The sequence below is a fragment of the Bombina bombina genome, chromosome 7 (assembly GCF_027579735.1).
Source record: "Bombina bombina isolate aBomBom1 chromosome 7, aBomBom1.pri, whole genome shotgun sequence".
NCBI lineage: Eukaryota > Metazoa > Chordata > Amphibia > Anura > Bombinatoridae > Bombina > Bombina bombina.
Genome location: NC_069505.1, coordinates 263,933,954 through 263,954,216, shown reverse-complemented (window position 1 = coordinate 263,954,216; position 20,263 = coordinate 263,933,954). Strand labels below are relative to the sequence as shown.

The 20,263-nt window shown below is 38.8% G+C and overlaps 1 protein-coding gene across 1 annotated transcript in view; it reads right to left on the bottom strand.

Moving 5' to 3' along the window:
* Positions 1–20,263, bottom strand: part of ERC2 (ELKS/RAB6-interacting/CAST family member 2) — a 1,300,133-nt gene that overhangs the window by 743,445 nt on the left and 536,425 nt on the right. Inside the window, exon 10 of the mRNA XM_053720736.1 lies at positions 10,382–10,575. Coding sequence (XP_053576711.1) covers positions 10,382–10,575 — 194 coding nt within the window. The remainder of the gene's footprint in view (positions 1–10,381; positions 10,576–20,263) is intronic.

Here is a 20,263-nt window from a genome sequence, read left to right as displayed (position 1 = left end):
GAACAAGAAGGTCCTGTCTCAAAGGTAGCTTCCATGGTGGAGCCGATGACATATTCACCAGGTCTGCATACCAAGTTCTGCGTGACCACGCAGGAGCTATCAAGATCACCGAAGCCCTCTCCTGATTGATCCTGGCTACCAGCCTGGGAATGAGAGGGAACGGTGGGAATACATAAGCTAGGTTGAAGGTCCAAGGCGCTATCAGTGCATCTACTAGAGTCGCCCTGGGATCCCTGGATCTGGACCCGTAGCAAGGAACCTTGAAGTTCTGACCTAGTTGAGGCCAAGCTTTCAGAGCATTGAATATCGCTTGCAGTTCCAGAATGTTTATCGGGAGAAGAGATTCTTCCCGAGACCATAGACCCTGAGCTTTCAGGGGTTCCCAGACTGCGCCCCAGCCCACCAGACTGGCGTCGGTCGTGACAATGACCCACTCTGGTCTGCGGAAGCTCATTCCCTGTGACAGGTTGTCCAGGTTCAGCCACCAACGGAGTGAATCTTTGGTTCTTTGATCTATTTGGATCGTCGGAGACAAGTCTGTATAATCCCCATTCCACTGTCTGAGCATGCACAGTTGTAATGGTCTTAGATGAATTCGTGCAAAAGGAACTATGTCCATTGCCGCAACCATCAAACCTATTACTTCCATGCACTGCGCTATGGAAGGAAGAAGAACAGAATGAAGTACTTGACAAGAGCTTAGAAGTTTTGATTTTCTGGCCTCTGTCAGAAAAATCTTCATTTCTAAGGAGTCTATTATTGTTCCCAAGAAGGGAACTCTTGTTGACGGGGACAGAGAACTTTTTTCTATGTTCACTTTCCACCCGTGAGATCTGAGAAAGGCTAGGACAATGTCCGTATGAGCCTTTGCTTTTGACAGAGACGACGCTTGAATCAGTATGTCGTCCAATTAAGGTACTACTGCAATGCCCCTTGGTCTTAGCACCGCTAGAAGGGACCCTAGTACCTTTGTGAAAATCCTTGGAGCAGTGGCTAATCCGAATGGAAGTGCCACAAACTGGTAATGCTTGTCCAGAAAGGCGAACCTTAGGAACCGATGATGTTCCTTGTGGATAGGAATATGTAGATACGCATCCTTTAGTCTGAATGTTCCTTCTTTTTTGGGAACTATGAACAGATTGGAGTAAAACCCCATCCCTTGTTCTCCTAATGGAACAGGATGAATCACTCCCATTCTTAACAGGTCTTCTACACAATGTAAGAATGCCTGTCTTATTATTTGGTTTGAAGACAATTGAGACCTGTGGAACCTCCCCCTTGGGGGTAGTTCCTTGAATTCCAGGAGATAACCTTGAGAAACTATTTCTAGCGCCCAAGGATCCTGAACATCTCTTGCCCAAGCCTGAGCAAAGAGAGAGAGTCTGCCCCCCACCAGATCCGGTCCCAGATCGGGGGCCAACACTTCATGCTGTTTTAGTAGCAGTGGCAGGTTTCTTGGCCTGCTTACCCTTGTTCCAGCCTTGCATCGGTCTCCAGGCTGGTTTGGTTTGAGAACTATTACCCTCTTGCTTAGAGGGTGTAGAATTTGAGGCTGGTCCGTTTCTGCGAAAGGGACGAAAATTTGGCTTATTTTTAGCCTTAAAAGACCTATCCTGAGGAAGGGCGTGGCCCTTTCCCCCAGTGATGTCTGAAATAATCTCTTTCAAGTCAGGGCCAAACAGCGTTTTACCTTTGAAAGGGATGTTAAGCAATTTGTTCTTGGAGGACACATCCGCTGACCAAGACTTTAGCCAAAGCGCTCTGCGCGCCACAATAGCAAAACCTGAATTTTTCGCCGCTAATCTAGCTAATTGCAAAGTGGCGTCTAAGATAAAAGAGTTAGCCAATTTAAGTGCTTGAACTCTGTCCATAACCTCCTCATACGAAGAGTCTTTATTGAGCGACTTTTCTAGTTCTTCGAACCAGAAACACGCTGCTGTAGTGACAGGAACAATGCATGAAATTGGTTGTAGAAGGTAACCTTGCTGAACAAACATCTTTTTAAGCAAACCGTCTAATTTTTTATCCATAGGATCTTTGAAAGCACAACTATCTTCTATAGGGATAGTAGTGCGTTTGTTTAGAGTAGAAACCGCCCCCTCGACCTTGGGGACTGTCTGCCATAAGTCCTTTCTGGGGTCGACCATAGGAAATAATTTTTTAAATATAGGGGGAGGAACAAAAGGTATGCCGGGCCTTTCCCATTCCTTATTTACAATGTCCGCCACCCGCTTGGGTATAGGAAAAGCATCGGGGGGCACCGGGACCTCTAGGAACTTGTCCATCTTACATAACTTCTCTGGAATGACCAAATTGTCACAATCATCCAGAGTAGATAACACCTCCTTAAGCAGAGCGCGGAGATGTTCTAATTTAAATTTAAAAGTAATAACATCAGGTTCAGCTTGTTGAGAAATTTTTCCTGAATCTGAAATTTCTCCCTCAGACAAAACCTCCCTCCTGGCCCCTTCAGATTGGTGTGAGGGTATGTCAGAACCATTATCATCAGCGTCCTCATGCTCTTCAGTATCTAAAACAGAGCAATCACGCTTTCTCTGATAAGTGGGCATTTTGGACAAAATGTTTTTAATAGAATTATCCATTACAGCCGTTAATTGTTGCATAGTAAGAAGGATTGGCGCACTAGATGTACTAGGGGCCTCTTGTGTGGGCAAGACTGGTGTAGACACAGAAGGGGATGATGCAGTACCATGCTTACTCCCCTCGCTTGAGGAATTATCTTGGGTAACATCATTATCAGTGGCATCATTGTCCCTACTTTGTTTGGACACTATGTCACATTCATCACATATATTTAAATGGGGAGGAACCTTGGCTTCCAAACATACAGAACATCGTCTATCTGATGGTTCAGACATGTTAACAGGCATAAACTTGATAACAAAGCACAAAAAACGTTTTAAAATAAAACCGTTACTGTCACTTTAAATTTTAAACTGAACACACTTTATTACTGAATATGTGAAAAAGTATGAAGGAATTGTTCAAAATCCAAAATTTCACCACAGTGTCTTAAAGCCTTAAAAGTATTGCACACCAAATTTGAAAGCTTTAACTCTTAAAATAACGGAACCGGAGCCGTTTTTACATTTAACCCCTATACAGTCCCTGGTATCTGCTTTGCTGAGACCCAACCAAGCCCAGAGGGGAATACGATACCAAATGACGCCTTCAATAAGCTTTTTCAGTGGTTCTTAGCTCCTCACACATGCATCTGCATGCCTTGCTTTCCAAAAACAACTGCGCATTAGTGGCGCGAAAATGAGGCTCTGCCTATGACTAGAAAAGGCCCCCAGTGAAAAAGGTGTCCAATACAGTGCCTGCCGTTTTTTTAATACATCCCCAAGATTAAAAGAACTATTTATAGTTATAATCCACTAAATATACTTATAAAGTAATCGTTTTAGCCCAGAAAAATGTCTACCAGTCTTTAAAGCCCTTGTGAAGCCCTTTATTCTTATACTAAACTAAGAAAATGGCTTACCGGTTCCCATAGGGAAAATGACAGCTTCCAGCATTACCAAGTCTTGTTAGAAATGTGTCATACCTCAAGCAGCAGAAGTCTGCCCACTGTTTCCCCCAACTGAAGTTAATTCATTTCAACAGTCCTGTGTGGAAACAGCCATCGATTTTAGTAACGGTTGCTAAAATCATTTTCCTCTTACAAACAGAAATCTTCATCTCTTTTCTGTTTCAGAGTAAATAGTACATACCAGCACTATTTTAAAATAACAAACTCTTGATTGAAGAATAAAAACTACATTTAAACACCAAAAAACTCTTAGCCATCTCCGTGGAGATGTTGCCTGTGCAACGGCAAAGAGAATGACTGGGGTAGGCGGAGCCTAGGAGGGATCATGTGACCAGCTTTGCTGGGCTCTTTGCCATTTCCTGTTGGGGAAGAGAATATCCCACAAGTAAGGATGACGCCGTGGACCGGACACACCTATGTTGGAAAAACCTTATTTAGTACAGAGAACCGCCTTATCCACATGAAGAATAAGATGAGGAGAATCACATTGTAGAGCCGAAAGCTCCGAAACTCTACGGGCAGGAGAAATTGCCAGCAGAAACAAAACCTTCCAGGACAATAACTAGATATCAACAGAATGCATAGGCTCAAATGCCTGCTGCAGAACTTTAAGAACCAGATTAAGACTCCATGGAGGAGCAATTGACCTAAACACAGGCCTGGTTTCTAACCAAAGCCTGGACAAAAGATTGAACATCTGGCAAAGTTACCAGACGCTTCTGCAGAAGAATGACAGTGCTGAAATCTGACCCTTTAGGGTACTGACTGATAAACCCTTCTCCAGGCCCTCCTATAGAAAGGACAGAATATGGGGAATTCTCACCTGACTCCAAAAAAAAACCCTTGATCCGCACCAATGAAGGTATCTATGCCATACTTTATAATAAATCATGCAAATAACAGGCTTACCTTCACAGAAAAGCCTAATCTGAACAAGAGTAAGTGTTCAATCTCCAAACATTCAGCTTCAGAGAAACTAAGGTCACAATATTAGGATATTTAAAGGGAGGGCAGATTCCTCCTGAGTCCAAAGTCCCTGAGCTCTTAGGGACCCCAAACTGCTCCCCAGCCTAACAGGCTGGCATCCATGGTCACAATCTCCCAAGAAGGTCTCAGAAAACATGTGCCCTGAGACAAATGGTCCTGTGAGATCCACCAAGACAGAGACATCCTTGTCTGGGAGTCTAAAACTATACTCTGAGAGAGATCTGAGTGGTCTATTTTCCATTGAATGAGCATACATAACTGTAGAGGTCTCAGATGGAAGTGAGCAAACGGAATAATGTCCATGGATGCCACCATGAGACCAATTACTTCCATGCATACAGCTACTGATGGACGAAGAGAACAACAGGCCTCCAGAAGCTTGACTTTTCTGACCTCCATCAAAAAAATCTTCATATATACCGAGTCTAAGATTATTCCCAGAAAACATACCCTGGTACTTGTCACTAAGGAACGTTTCCCTAGATTCACCTTCCACCCATGAGAGTGGAGAATAGCTAACAGAGAATATGAATGGGATCTTGCTAACTGAAAAGATGGCGCCTGGACCAAGAAATCGTCCATGTAAAGAGCCACCACAATCCCTAGAGATCTGGACACAGCCAAAAGAGACCATAGAACCTTCATAAAGATTCGAGGAGCAGTGGCAAGGCCGTAAGGCAGGGCTATAAATTGGAAATGTTTATACTAAAAAGCAAACCTCAGGAATTTGAAATGTTCCCTGTGGATATGCACATAAAGATAAGCATCCTTTAGGTCTATAGTGGTCATAAACTGACACTCCTGAACTAGAGAGAGAATAGAACGAATAGTCTCCATTTTGAAGGAAGGGACCTTGAGAAACTTGTTGAGAGACTTTAAGTCCAGAATGGGTTGAAAAGTTCCCTCCTTTTAGGGAACAACAAAAATATGTGAATAAAATCGCTGACCCTGTTCTGATAGATGATCTGGGATAGAGAGGACAAAACCCTTACGCAGCTTAAGAAGGCCTCTCTCTTTACCTGGTTTATAGATAATCTTGATAATAGGAATCTGTCCCTGGGGGGACAAGACTGGAATCATATCCTGTATCCCTGTGTCATGATTCTTATTCATTTCACTATCTTTGCCATCAAGCACATACTTTTGTTTACTAGACGCTGTCTCTTTAAATTCTCAACTTACCTGAACCAAGTCTATATAACCTGGACACGCCCCTTTCCACACTGCTTTAGTATTGAGCAACTAGGGAGTTTCCTGCAAGCACCTAGCTAAGAGATACAAGCCTTTAAACCTTTAAATCTTTTGTAACAGAATTAACAGAGGATTTTCTCTAACTTTCACAGCACTACAGGGAGTGCAGAATTATTAGGCAAGTTGTATTTTTGAGGATTCATTTTATTATTGAACAACAACCATGTTCTCAATGAACCCAAAAAACTCATTAATATCAAAGCTGAATAGTTTTGGAAGTAGTTTTTAGTTTGTTTTTAGTTATAGCTATTTTAGGGGGATATCTGTGTGTGCAGGTGACTATTACTGTGCATAATTATTAGGCAACTTAACAAAAAACAAATATATACCCATTTCAATTATTTATTTTTACCAGTGAAACCAATATAACATCTCAACATTCACAAATATACATTTCTGACATTCAAAAACAAAACAAAAACAAATCAGTGACCAATATAGCCACCTTTCTTTGCAAGGACACTCAAAAGCCTGCCATCCATGGATTCTGTCAGTGTTTTAATCTGTTCACCATCAACATTGCGTGCAGCAGCAACCACAGCCTCCCAGACACTGTTCAGAGAGGTGTACTGTTTTCCCTCCTTGTAAATCTCACATTTGATGATGGACCACAGGTTCTCAATGGGGTTCAGATCAGGTGAACAAGGAGGCCATGTCATTAGATTTTCTTCTTTTATACCCTTTCTTGCCAGCCACGCTGTGGAGTACTTGGACGCGTGTGATGGAGCATTGTCCTGCATGAAAATCATGTTTTTCTTGAAGGATGCAGACTTCTTCCTGTACCACTGCTTGAAGAAGGTGTCTTCCAGAAACTGGCAGTAGGACTGGGAGTTGAGCTTGACTCCATCCTCAACCCGAAAAGGCCCCACAAGTTCATCTTTGATGATACCAGCCCAAACCAGTACTCCACTTCCACCTTGCTGGCGTCTGAGTCGGACTGGAGCTCTCTGCCCTTTACCAATCCAGCCACGGGCCCATCCATCTGGCCCATCAAGACTCACTCTCATTTCATCAGTCCATAAAACCTTAGAAAAATCAGTCTTGAGATATTTCTTGGCCCAGTCTTGACGTTTCAGCTTGTGTGTCTTGTTCAGTGGTGGTCGTCTTTCAGCCTTTCTTACCTTGGCCATGTCTCTGAGTATTGCACACCTTGTGCTTTTGGGCACTCCAGTGATGTTGCAGCTCTGAAATATGGCCAAACTGGTGGCAAGTGGCATCTTGGCAGCTGCACGCTTGACTTTTCTCAGTTCATGGGCAGTTATTTTGCGCCTTGGTTTTTCCACACGCTTCTTGCGACCCTGTTGACTATTTTGAATGAAACGCTTGATTGTTCGATGATCACGCTTCAGAAGCTTTGCAATTTTAAGAGTGCTGCATCCCTCTGCAAGATATCTCACTATTTTTGACTTTTCTGAGCCTGTCAAGTCCTTCTTTTGACCCATTTTGCCAAAGGAAAGGAAGTTGCCTAATAATTATGCACACCTGATATAGGGTGTTGATGTCATTAGACCACACCCCTTCTCATTACAGAGATGCACATCACCTAATATGCTTAATTGGTAGTAGGCTTTCGAGCCTATACAGCTTGGAGTAAGACAACATGCATAAAGAGGATGATGTGGTCAAAATACTAATTTGCCTAATAATTCTGCACTCCCTGTAGTCTTTCAACTCCAACAGCACACCTGCTGAGACAACGCTGAAACATCAACCAACTCCTGATCACTTAAAACTGTGACTTCACATTCTTACCTGGAACAAGAACGCTGCAGAATTTATTACAAGCTTCATTTCATTACAGAAGTTTCCCAGTGAGTACACTTGTCTTGATTTGTTTGCTTAAACAGCTCCTACCTTTTCCCAGCAACTGTTTCAAGTTCCTATTGCTGCTCCACCCACTCTCTCTGTGTGAACCACAGCAGCCACATCCATTTCTCACTGTGAGTCTCAGATAGCCTGTCTCAAGAACAACAGCACCAGTGCACCAGTGCAGCGCTGCAGCATGTCTCCCTGACTGGGAGCTAGCTGACCATATTTACCAAACATCCTCAAACCACAGTTTCAACTACTGATTCCTGTCTGCCTGCCCATTGTGGGTAAATTATGGAAATATACGACTTTATATATTGACATTTGCCAAGGTACCAGGTTGTTACTGTAAAATCCTCAGACAACCTTACACTGTCTGGCAGATATTCATATTAATAAGTAACTCCGCAGTTGTGATCCACAAATCCAGCTATTAGCACGCAATTCATAACACCCTTGGAGACTACATCCACTGCCCAAGGATCTGGAATATTGCAAATCCTAAGCCTGCTGCAAAAAAGGAAAGCCTGTCCCCTACCTGATCCATAACTGGATCAGGGGCGGCCCTTTCCTGCTGACTTAGCCTTAGTGGAAGGCTGTTTGGATTGCTTACCCTTGTTCCAGGACTGGCTAGCTCTCCAAGAATTCTTGGCTTGCTCAGATGAGGACGATCTCTGTCCCTTGAAGTTATGAAAGGAACAAAAATTAGAAGTCTGAGGATCCTTGGGTCTATTCTTCTGATCCTGTGGTAAAAAAAAACTTCCTTTCCACAAGTAACCATGGGAATGATCTCTGCCAGACCAGGACCAAATAAAGTCTTACCCTTAAAAGGTAGAGACAGAAGTTTGGATTTAGAAGTTATATCTGCAGACCAAGACTTTAACCAAAAGGGCTCTGCGGGCTAGTATCGCAAAACTAGAAATCTTGGCTCCCAGACTAACAACTTGCATACTGGCATCACAGATAAAAGTATTAGTCAGCTTTAGAGCCTTGATCCTATCCTGGATCTCCTCTATAGTAGTCTTTTCTGAAACTAGATCAGACAAAGAGTCACACCAATAAGAGGCTGCACCAGCAACAGTCACAATAATAGCAACTGGTGGCTACTGCTTCCCTGATGAAGAAACATTTTTCTTAAAGAACCCTCCAGCTTCTAATCCATAGGGTCTCTAAAAGAGGAACTATCCTTGAGGGGAATTGTTCTCTTGGCTAAGGTAGATATAGTGCCCTCTACTCCAGGAACAGTGTGTCACAGATCTCACACTGAATCAGCCACAGGAAACATCCTGTTAAACACAGGAGACGGGTTAAAAGGAACAACTGGCTTCTCCCATTCCTGAAAAAAACTCCACAGATTTAGGTTTGACATCAAAATCTCTATTTTATAGAATAAAATAAAAGGTAACTTTGTGCAAAAAAATCTCCATAGCCAAAAAAAAAAAAAAACCTTCACATAACAGAACAGTGCCCTGAACTACTGCCCAATAAATCCCCAACCTTTAAAAACGATATTCAGCTCCATAAGGATTCACCTTGTTCTTAAGTATCCTTTTTTTTTAAACAAGGAACTTCTAAGTGCTGCATCCTTCTCACTTAGAAGGTAAAAGCACTTACCTGTGGATCCGCTGTAGGGCAGGTACAACAAACAGGTGTGACAAAATCCTCACTGACATAGACCTTTAGATAAAGAAAAAACAGAGTAACCAACCCTGGTTTTCAATATAGGGGGTAGCAAAAATTTTGGAAGATAAGCAAAGACCACCTCACTGTCTTCCAGCTGCTAAAAGTCACCATTACTCTTACTAAAGAGAATTACATTAACACAGCATAACCTCGATCCTTGCTTGCAGGGAAAAGTACCCATTAAAGGATAATTTAATTTCTTCAGATACCTTCTTCGCACATCACCTACAACGTTAGGCAGGCAAATAATGACTGGGGGTTGTGGATAATGGGAGGATACTTAAGGCTTTGCTGAGGTGTTCTTTGCCTCCACCTGGTGGCCAAGAGTTGAATTCCCAATAGTAATTGAGTCGATCTGTGGACTCTCCATGCCATTGGAAAGAAATGCAAATAAACCCTAAACCACACTAAACCCCCACCAGAGCTCAAATGCTATTAACTCCTAAACTGTCATCCCTATAACCCCTCTCTGCCGATAAACCTTCCCACTGCTAATCATGGTATATGCTAATTTAACCGCAAGCACAAAAAAAGTCCTTGACTAAAAATTTTTAACCAATAACTTGTAATAACAAACTGAGTTATATTGATCATGCATGGCTGAATGCAAAACAGAACACTGTCTGCACCTAATCAGTATCATTCAACTTGTAATCTAGCCCAATTGGTTTACGTCCCACAAAGGGGTTAAAGTCACATAAAGTCCCACCTTGCAGCTCCTGAACATGATATAACTGGTGAGACAATCAGAAGAAGGGGTCACTAGACCCAACCAATCACCATCTGTGCCTTCTTCAACAGCTGCAAGAGGTTTTAACTAATCACAAGGGTCAGTAATACAAACATGACATGCTCTAATGAATTTGCATTAAACTGTTCCTTTAACCTACCATTTATATAGTTATTTTTTTAGTAGGACTCAAAAGTACAGACCAATATAACTGCGTTGTGCATTTATTCGTAGCTCAGTGTATTTTTGTTTCTTTGATAACTGAATCTGTTTAATTATAATGTCAAAGCTGTAAAATTACAAACGATAACACAACCAGGATTGTGTTTTTAAATAAACCAGTAAAATTAACGAAACCAACAATATACCTTTCAAGCTCTGCTATTTGCTTGTCTTTGTCATTCTTTTCATTTTCAACTTCTTTCAAAATCTGCAGAAGTCTGTCAACCTCTGCCTGGGCTTTGCTACATTCTTCTCTATAGTACGAGACTTCGTTATCAAGCTGTTTTAACCGATCTGATAGCTCTGGATTCGTCCTCGCCTCCTCTTCTGCTTCGTGTGCCTTAAACAAACAAGTCAAGCAAATGTTAACTTCTGAAACAACACAAAAAAATGTATAAAGAACACAAGAGGAAATGGACATTGTTGACAACAACCGACAGACTGTCTTTCAGTGATTGAATGGTGTATCCTACGTATTGTAGGGGGTTTGCTTTTCAAATAGGTTGTATTTCTCTGTGTAACAATAATCTTGTTCTAGTTTGTGTGTCAAAGAAATGATCACCTATTGCAAATTTTACTATGTAGTGATATACTCTCCTTAAAGGGACATTAAGCTTTGGATCTATCAGTAAGTATTGCACTGCCAAATATTTTAGAATCATTTAACACTGTCAGTGCGTTCACCCAATTTGCAATGTTTTGCAAATTATCAACAATTCAGGAAACACCCTCTTTATAAATCTCATGAAATTTATCTTCCTGGTCTTTTTTTAAGTAGCCAGTTGGGGCGGAAGTAAATTAACTTGCGATTTGATTTAACCAATAAATGTAAAGAAGGTTGCAGGCTCAGGTGAATTTCACCATACTTATATATGATGGAGGCACTCCAGACTCTTAAAGGAGTGGAACAAGCACATGTTTTTAGAGCTATTTTACAGCAAAAGCAGGCAAAATAAGTGCTTCACCTATACTGCTATCAGTTGTTTCATTTTCTATAAATAAACTTTTTAAGGGAAGAATAATTCTTGAGCTTAATGTCCCTTTAAATTTTTGTAAAGGTCTACGGTCTAGAGTCTTTTGCAGATGAAAATGTTACTACCTTCATTAAGCTGAGTGCAATACATGTTCTGCAGACAAGCTTATTCTTTTTAAGAGATTAACTGATGCAGCTCTGTTCATTATAAGGGAGTTGGACTTGATTTTTCCTCTTAGTCCACAAAGTGTATAATATTTACTAATCTGGCCCTTTTATACACCTTTATGCTGCAGTTCTAAGAATCAAACTGATGCGTTAAAGCACCAGTGAATTTCATGTTCACTTGGAATCATTAGTGCAATATGCTTGCCTATGCAAAAATTTTCTAAGATAAAATTGACGCTTGTTTTATGACAACATCTGCTATGTATGCAAGCCACCAAGCAAAAGTGGTAGGCGCATGTGCAAACAGTTGACACAGGCGCCAAGTGCAGGTGAAGTCAAGCTCATCACATGACCACTGAGCATGTACGAGTGTCAAGTGTAAGTAGAATTTGACTGTTACTACAGGTTGTACACTTTACAACTGCAATTGAATCTAGACTTGTATATGCTGCGGAGAAAAATAAACAAGAACAAACATAAATAACAAATAAGAGATAAGACATGCATCATGACGTTACATAGTAGAACAACACGCACACAATAAAACTAGGACCTTGCATTATTCTAATAACCACATAGCAGGACCGTTTCCTTCTCCTGCTTTGAAACTTGTATGACCACAAATAAACAATGACAACAGATAGTTAAGTGCTTTGCATACCCCCTGATTTTCATTACTCCTAACTGGTGTCTTCAAACAGCAAGCAAGAGAGAAACAAGGCAATTACAATTAAGAATTTCACTACACAACATGCATAATGGAAGAACGATAAAATACATATACCAATACTGCTGTGAGAAGGTTTGAGTTCTTTGCAATGGGAAAAAGAAAAAAAAAAGATGACATATGACACACCTGAACCTAGTAAGTAAAAAAGATAGTTTAAATTTATTTTATATTTCAAAATGTTTATGTTGTAATTGAAAGTTTTGGTTTAAATCAAGAATATTTTATATATGATAACAAAACTAAAATGTTAAATTTTCCCCATCCAATAGAATACAGGGTTGCATTGTACCACGTATACGTTAAAAGCTGATAAGTGGGTTATTATGGGATCACTAATGTAGTGGAATAAACTAGTGATTAAAGCCTAGTTAGCCTTCAATGTTATGGAATACCTTAGTAGCACAAATATTGTCAAAATCAATTCAAAACAATAAATAATAATTAATATATAAATGTGATAATTATTTTTTAAAGAAACAATACAATATCCACGCAAACTCCTTATATGCTAAATTTTCTTATAAAAATATTGATTATATTTCTACTTATTATCTATAAACAGTTATGCTTCAAAGACCTGTATCATTTACTGTCAGTAATATTCTGTTGTTACGCAAAATGGCAGTAAAAACTTATTAATCACTTGCAATAGATTTGTTTAATATAAAAGGTAGCTAATGTAATGTGTGAAACAATATTTTATTAGGAATAACTATTTATTATATTTGAATTTTGTTATTACTTTACTTTGTTTATAATTTTAATATTTTAAAATATTACTCTTACTTTTAAAAATTAAAATTTATACAATGTAAGTTGGTATCATTTTATGATTAAGTAAATATATAATTTTTTGGGAGGGGATCTGTAATATGATAATATCTGTCTGGGAGACGCTATATTTTGCCCACACTGTATTTATTTGGAGTTTGGCACATGTGTTGGGTCAGCTCAGTTGTAGTTAGCCACAGAGACTACTACATTTTAATACACTAATGGTTATGTACGGTTATATACAGTTTGTGCTCTGACATTTTAAAAATTGGTGCATTATTAAATAGGAAAAAACATTTTTAAAATACATAAATGAGTATGCCTAACGAAAACAATTGTATGCTCATTAAAAGGAAACTGTTGATTAAAAAAAATCTTATTTTAACCCTATTGTGTGATAAAAACAAAACAACTGATTAGACTAACATTAACAATGGACTCGCTTCCATTGAGCCGTAAAAAATGGAGACATAAACTACCGAAGTTGCGACAGCTAAAAGTAGTTTACAGGCTCCATTTCAGTACCAGGTTTCAATTTAAACATTTTGCGCATTGCGTGCAGTTGCCCTTTTCATTTAGGTGTAAGTTAACGTTGTGTTAACGCTTCCATCCAATGTCGGACTTCTTGAAAATCAATTAGCTGCTATGGTAACCTGACCTTACACTATAAAATTTACGTTTAACGTCTGCGCTCTATGGGGCCAATTTATCAAGTGTCTGGCAGACATGATCCGCTGTATCGATCATTTCCGTCAGACATCGATAAATGCTGACAGCATACGCTGTCTGCATTTATCATTGCATAAGCAGTTCTGGTGAACTGCTTGTGCAATGACACCCCCTGCAGATGGGGTGTCAATCAAACCGATCGTATGAGATTGGGCGGATTGATGTCCACCGCCTCAGAGGAGGCGTACGATTTAAGGAACCATGGTCTTAAAACTGCTGCTTCCTAACTCCTGTTTCCTACGAGCCTGAAGGTTCGCGCGAAAACAGGGGTATACGGCCCCATTTGGCCCCCTTATCTGTGATCACCTTTAAAGAGAAACAATAAAAGATACACATATATAACATATATTTTTTAACTATAAGCAAATACTATTTTATATGTAATTTGTATTGCTGCCCTGGGCATAGGTCTAGTTTGAATTTTGTAGATATGATTATGTACATACTGATATTTCCATAAGAACATAAGTGCAATTATTCCTATACATGGGACAAAAATAAATATTACATATTACATTTATTTCTACATTGAAACACTTGCATTGTTTGCAAGATTTAATATTTCAATGATGAAATAGGTCTCAAAAAGCTCCTTTTTCCTCTTTTACACGTAGTTGAGCTGGGTGTAATCTTTTTTATTGTATCGACAGCCTCCGACAGTATATTAACAGTTTGAGCTTTCATTGGAAACCTGTTATAAGTTATCACTTAACGGCTTCTAATAATTTCTTTTAGACGTGAAAATATTTCCGACACCTGGACCCCGGCTGCAGATATTGATGTATAACGCACCATCAGAAGCAGTCGATAAACTAAATTGCTTTTGACCGCATATTTAACAGTTTTCGACCTCCTGCAAACCTAACTACGGCTCAATGGAAACAAGCCAAATACTTGGTAAATAATATAATGACACTTAGAAATGTTATTTATTGTGTTTTGAGTAGTAAATCAATGTAAAAATTATCCAGTGCTAATAATTTTTAATATAAAGTAAAGCTATTAACATAAAACAACAAGTATCAATTCCCATTAATATAAATGTATTATTAATGTGTTTAAAAAATAAATTTGGCTATCTGTGATCAATCAATTCTACAAAATAACATTCACCTAGATTACGAGTTTTGCGTTAAAAGGGGTGCGGTGCTAACAAGCAGTTTATGCTCACTGCTCATTTACAGACAGCGCTGGTATTATGGGTTTTTACAAACCCCGCGTTAACCGCAAAAAAGTGAGCGTAGAGCAAAATTTTGCTCCACATCTCACCTCAATACCAGCGCTGCTTATGTTAGCGGTGAGCTGGTAAAACATGCTTGTGCACGATTTCCCCATAGGAATCAAGGGGGGAGACCCGGCTGAAAAAAAACCTAACACCTGCAAAAAAGCAGCGTTTAGCTCCTAACGCAGCCCCATTGATTCCTATGGGGAAATACAAGTTATGTCTACACCTAACACCCTAACATGAATCCAGAGTCTAAACACCCCTAATCTTCCACTTATTAACCCCTAATCTGCCGCCCCCGACATCGCAGACACCTACATTATAATATTAACCCCTAATCTGACGCTCCGGACACCGCCGCCACCTACATTATACTTATGAACCCCAAATTTGCTGCCCCCAACATCGCCAACACCTACATTATATTATTAACCCCTAATCTGCCGCTCCGGACACCACCGACACCTACATTATACTTATGAACCCCTAATCTGCCACCCCCAATGTCGCTGCAACCTAACTACATTTATTAACCCCTAATCTGCCGCCCCCAACATCGCCGCCACTATAATAAAGTTATTAACCCCTAAACCTAAGTCTAACCCTAACCCTAACCCCACCTAACCTAAATATAATTTAAATAAATCTAAATAAAATTACTACAATTAACTAAATAATTTCTATTTAAAACTAAATACTTACCTATAAAATAATCCCTAAACTAGCTACAATATAACTAATAGTTACATTCTATCTAGCTTAGGGTTTATTTGTATTTTACAGGCAACTTTGTATTTATTTTAACTAGGTACAATAGTTACTAAATAGCTATTTACTATTTAATAACTGCCTAGTTAAAATAAAGACAAATTTACCTGTAAAATAAAACCTAACCTAAGTTACAATTACACCTAACACTACAATTAAATTAATTACCTAAATTAAATACAATTAATTACAATTAAATAAAATTATCTAAAGTACAAAAAAAACACACTAAATTACAGAAAATAATAAACAAATTACAAGATTTTTAAACTAATTACACCTAATCTAATCACCCTAACAAAATAAAAATGCCCCCCAAAATAATAAAAGTCCTACCCTACACTAAATTACAAATAGCCCTTAAAAGGGCCTTTTGCGGGGCATTGCCCCAAAGTAATCAGCTCTCTTACCTGTAAAAAAAATTACAATCTCCCCCCCAACATTAAAACCCACCACCCACACAACCAACCCTACTCTAAAACCCACCCAATCCCCCCTTAAAAAAAACTAACACTAACCCCCTGAAGATCACCTTACCAGGAGACATCTTCACCCAACCGAGCCAAAGTCCTCAACGAAGCCGGGAGAAGTCTTCATCCAAGCCGGGCGAAGTTGTCCTCCAGACGGGCAGACGCCTTCATCCAGATGGCATCTTCTATCTTCATCCATCCGACACGGAGCGGGTCCATCTTTAAGACATCCGACGCGGAGCATCCTCTTCTTCCGACAGCTAAACACAGAATGAAGGTTCCTTTAAATGACGTCATCCAAGATGGCGTCCCTTCAATTCCGATTGGCTGATAGAATTCCATCAGCCAAACGGAATTAAGGTAGAAAATATCCTATTGGCTGATGCAATTCCAATCAGCCAATAGAATGCCAGCTCAAGCCTATTGACTGATTGCATCAGCCAATAGGATTTTTTCAACCTTAATTCCGATTGGCTGATAGAATTCGATCAGCCAATCGGAATTGAAGGGACGCCATCTTGCATGACGTCATTTAAAGGAACCTTCATTCTGTGTTTAGCCGTCGGAAGAAGAGGATGCCCTGCGTCGGATGTCTTGAAGATGGACCCGCTCTGCGCCGAATGGATGAAGATAGAAGATGACGTCTGAATGAAGACTTCTGCCCGTCTGGAGGACCACTTCGACCGGCTTGGATGAAGACTTCTCCTGGCTTCGTTGAGGACTTCGGCCCGGTTGGGTGAAGATGTCTCCCGGTAAGATGATCTTCAGGGGGTTAGTGTTAGGTTTTTTTAAGGGGGGATTGGGTGGGTTTTAGAGTAGGGTTGGTTGTGTGGGTGGTGGGTTTTAATGTTGGGGGGAATTGTAATTTATTTTCAGGTAAAAGAGCTTATTACTTTGGGGCAATGCCCCGCAAAAGGCCCTTTTAAGGGCTATTTGTAATTTAGTGTAGGGTAGGGCTTTTTATTTTGGGGGGCTTTTTTATTTTGTTAGGGGGATTAGATTAGGTGTAATTAGTTTAAAAATCTTGTAATTTGTTTATTATTTTCTGTAATTTAGTGTTTTTTTTTTTGTACTTTAGATAATTTTATTTAATTGTAATTAATTGTATTTAATTTAGGTAATTAATTTAATTGTAGTGTAGTGTTAGGTTTAATTGTAACTTAGGTTAGGTTTTATTTTAGAGGTAAATTTGTCTTTATTTTAGCTAGGTAGTTATTAAATAGTTAATAACTATTTAATAACTATTGTAACTAGTTAAAATAAATACAAAGTTGCCTGTAAAATAAAAATAAACCCTAAGCTAGCTACAATGTAACTATTAGTTATATTGTAGCTAGCTTAGGGTTTATTTTTATTTTACAGGCAACTTTGTATTTATTTCAACTAGGTACAATAGTTATTAAATAGTTATTAACTATTTAATAACTACCTAGTTAAAATAAATACAAAGTTGCCTGTAAAATAAAAATAAACCCTAAGCTAGCTACAATGTAACTATTAGTTATATTGTAGCTAGCTTAGGGTTTATTTTATAGGTAGGTATTTAGTTTTAAATAGGAATTATTTAGTTAATTGTAGTAATTTTATTTAGATTTATTTAAATTATATTTAAGTTAGGGGGGTTAGGGTTAGGGTTAGACTTAGGTTTAGGGGTTAATATGTTTATTATAGTGGTGGCAACGTTGGGGGCGACATATTAGGAGTTAATAAATGTAGCTAGGTTGCGGCAACATTGGGGGCAGCAGATTAGGGGTTAATACATATAATGTAGGTGTCTGCGATGTTGGGGGCAGCAGATTAGGGGTTCATAAGTATAATGTAGGTGGCAGCGGTGTCCGGAGTGGCAGATTAGGGGTGAATAATATAATATATATATAATAATAATATAATAATATAATGCAGGTGTCAGCGATGTCGTTGGCGGCAGATTTGGGGTTAATAAGTGTAAGATTAGGGGTGTTTAGACTCAGGGTTCATGTTAGGGTGTTAGGCGTAGACATAAATGTATTTTCCCCATAGGAATCAATGGGGCTGCTTTAGGAGCTAAACGCTGCTTTTTTGCATGTGTTAGGTTTTTTTTCAGTCGGCTCTCCCCGTTGATTCCTATGGGGAAATCGTGCATGAGCACGTTTTACCAGCTCACCGCTAACGTAAGCAGCGCTGATATTGAGGTGAGATTTGGAGCTAAATTTTGCTCTACGCTCACTTTTTTTGCGGTTAACGCCGGGTTTGTAAAAACCCGTAATACCAGCGATGTCTGTAAGTGAGCGGTGAGCATAAACTGCTCGTTAGCACCGCACCCCTGTTAACGCAAAACTCATAAACTAGGAGAATGTTTTTAATATGGTGGAATAAAAAACACTTTAATTTAATAATTTTTGCCTCCAAAGGTGGGTTAAAAAAAAGTCTCAGCGGATATGAAGGCTGTGCAAGCTCATTGGGCACATAACTTTACAATATACAATGTACACCTCTGAATACGATACTTGGTAAATTGTAAAATATGTGAGGGCAAACACAACTTAACTAGAGCTGCAACAACTAATCGTCATAATCGATCATAATCGATTATGAAAATAGTTGTCAACTAATCTCATAATCGATTAATCGATTAGTTGGTTTGCAATTATTTGGTCTGTGCACAACACCAGCTGCTTCACTCCATTGAACTCCTGCATATGGTATTGTGTTTTATGGTTATGTCCTTAGCCTAAAGGACGTCTACAGACATCTACTTTTCACTTTTTCAAGACAGTATACGTTTACAACTACCCCTGGCTTATGTGCAACCCAGATATAGTAGTCATCATTTGGATTGTTTATATTAAATCAGGTGATTTGGAACTAAACTTAGATATAGTGCTGAGCTTGTTATTTATACCTAGCCCCTAGATTGATGGGAGTTATTTAAAGGGACATGAAACCCAATTTTTTTCTTTCTTGATTTAGAAAGAGCATACAATTATAAACAACTTTCTAATTTACTTCTATTATCTATTTTGCTTCATTCTCTTGATATTCTTTGCTATAAAGCATATCTAGATATGCTTAGTAGCTGCTAATTGGTAGCTGCACATAGATGTCTCCTGTGATTGGTTCACCTTGTGCATTGCTATTTCTTCATTAAAGTATATCTAAAGAATGAAGCAAATTAGGTAATAAAAGTAAATTGGAATATTGTTTAAAGTTGTATTCTCTACCTTAATCATGAAAGAAAATGTTTGGGTATAGTGTCCCTTTAAATTGATGTGCACTATTATCTGTTTGTACAATTATTAGAGTATTGCTTGCTACTGCTGATTATATGTACTGTATAAATAAATGTGTAAGGCTAGGTCCTGTTATTGATATACAGTCCTTAGCGCTTTTTTATTTTGTTTTTATTGTTTTTTTTTTATATTTTTAATAAATTGTGATATGTACCAGATTCAACCTTTATAAGTATATATATCTGTTATTTTTAGAGCGGACTAGATATTTCCCCTAACCTTATAGCTGGTTATTTACCATTGCATATAGATATTCAAGATATTTTTATATTAGAATGAAGTCAAGGGTTACTTTATTGAGAGGCCCCTTGCCAAGGTAGAAAACACTTAGCATTGGTGAAGAGCTAACAAAGATAAATATCCCACTTTGGTGAAATAGGCAAAACCCTACTTATACACCTAAACAGCCTTTTCTCTGCTGCAGGAAATATAGCTGCAAGCAGAGAACCAGCCTTAGCCAGAAGCATGTGGACATGTTGAGATTTTTGCATTTCAATGCAAAGTTTCTGAAAGAGTGAATAACAGAATGTTATTAACAGTGATAGTCTAACTCTTTCTAGTTCTACCTCTTTTCAAACAGTTTGTGGTTTTGTTTTGTTTGATTATAAAACTGTGCTCTGCTGCTTAAAAATTGAAGAAACCGTTGTGTTAATGTAAAGTTTTAGTCTGAAGTTTATATTTGTAACACACATTATGTGGATTTTATTTAAAACTTAGAAAACTATTATTGATTCTCTTTTTATCCGATTAGTCGATTAATCGAAAAATAATCGGCCGATTAATCGATTATGAAAATAATCGTTAGTTGCAGCCCTAAACTTAACTACATAAAACAGTAAATCTAACAAGACTTCACATAACTGAGTTTTAATCATCCAGATTCCCTAAAAATGAAGCTCAACTAATCTATCTATATAGTTCT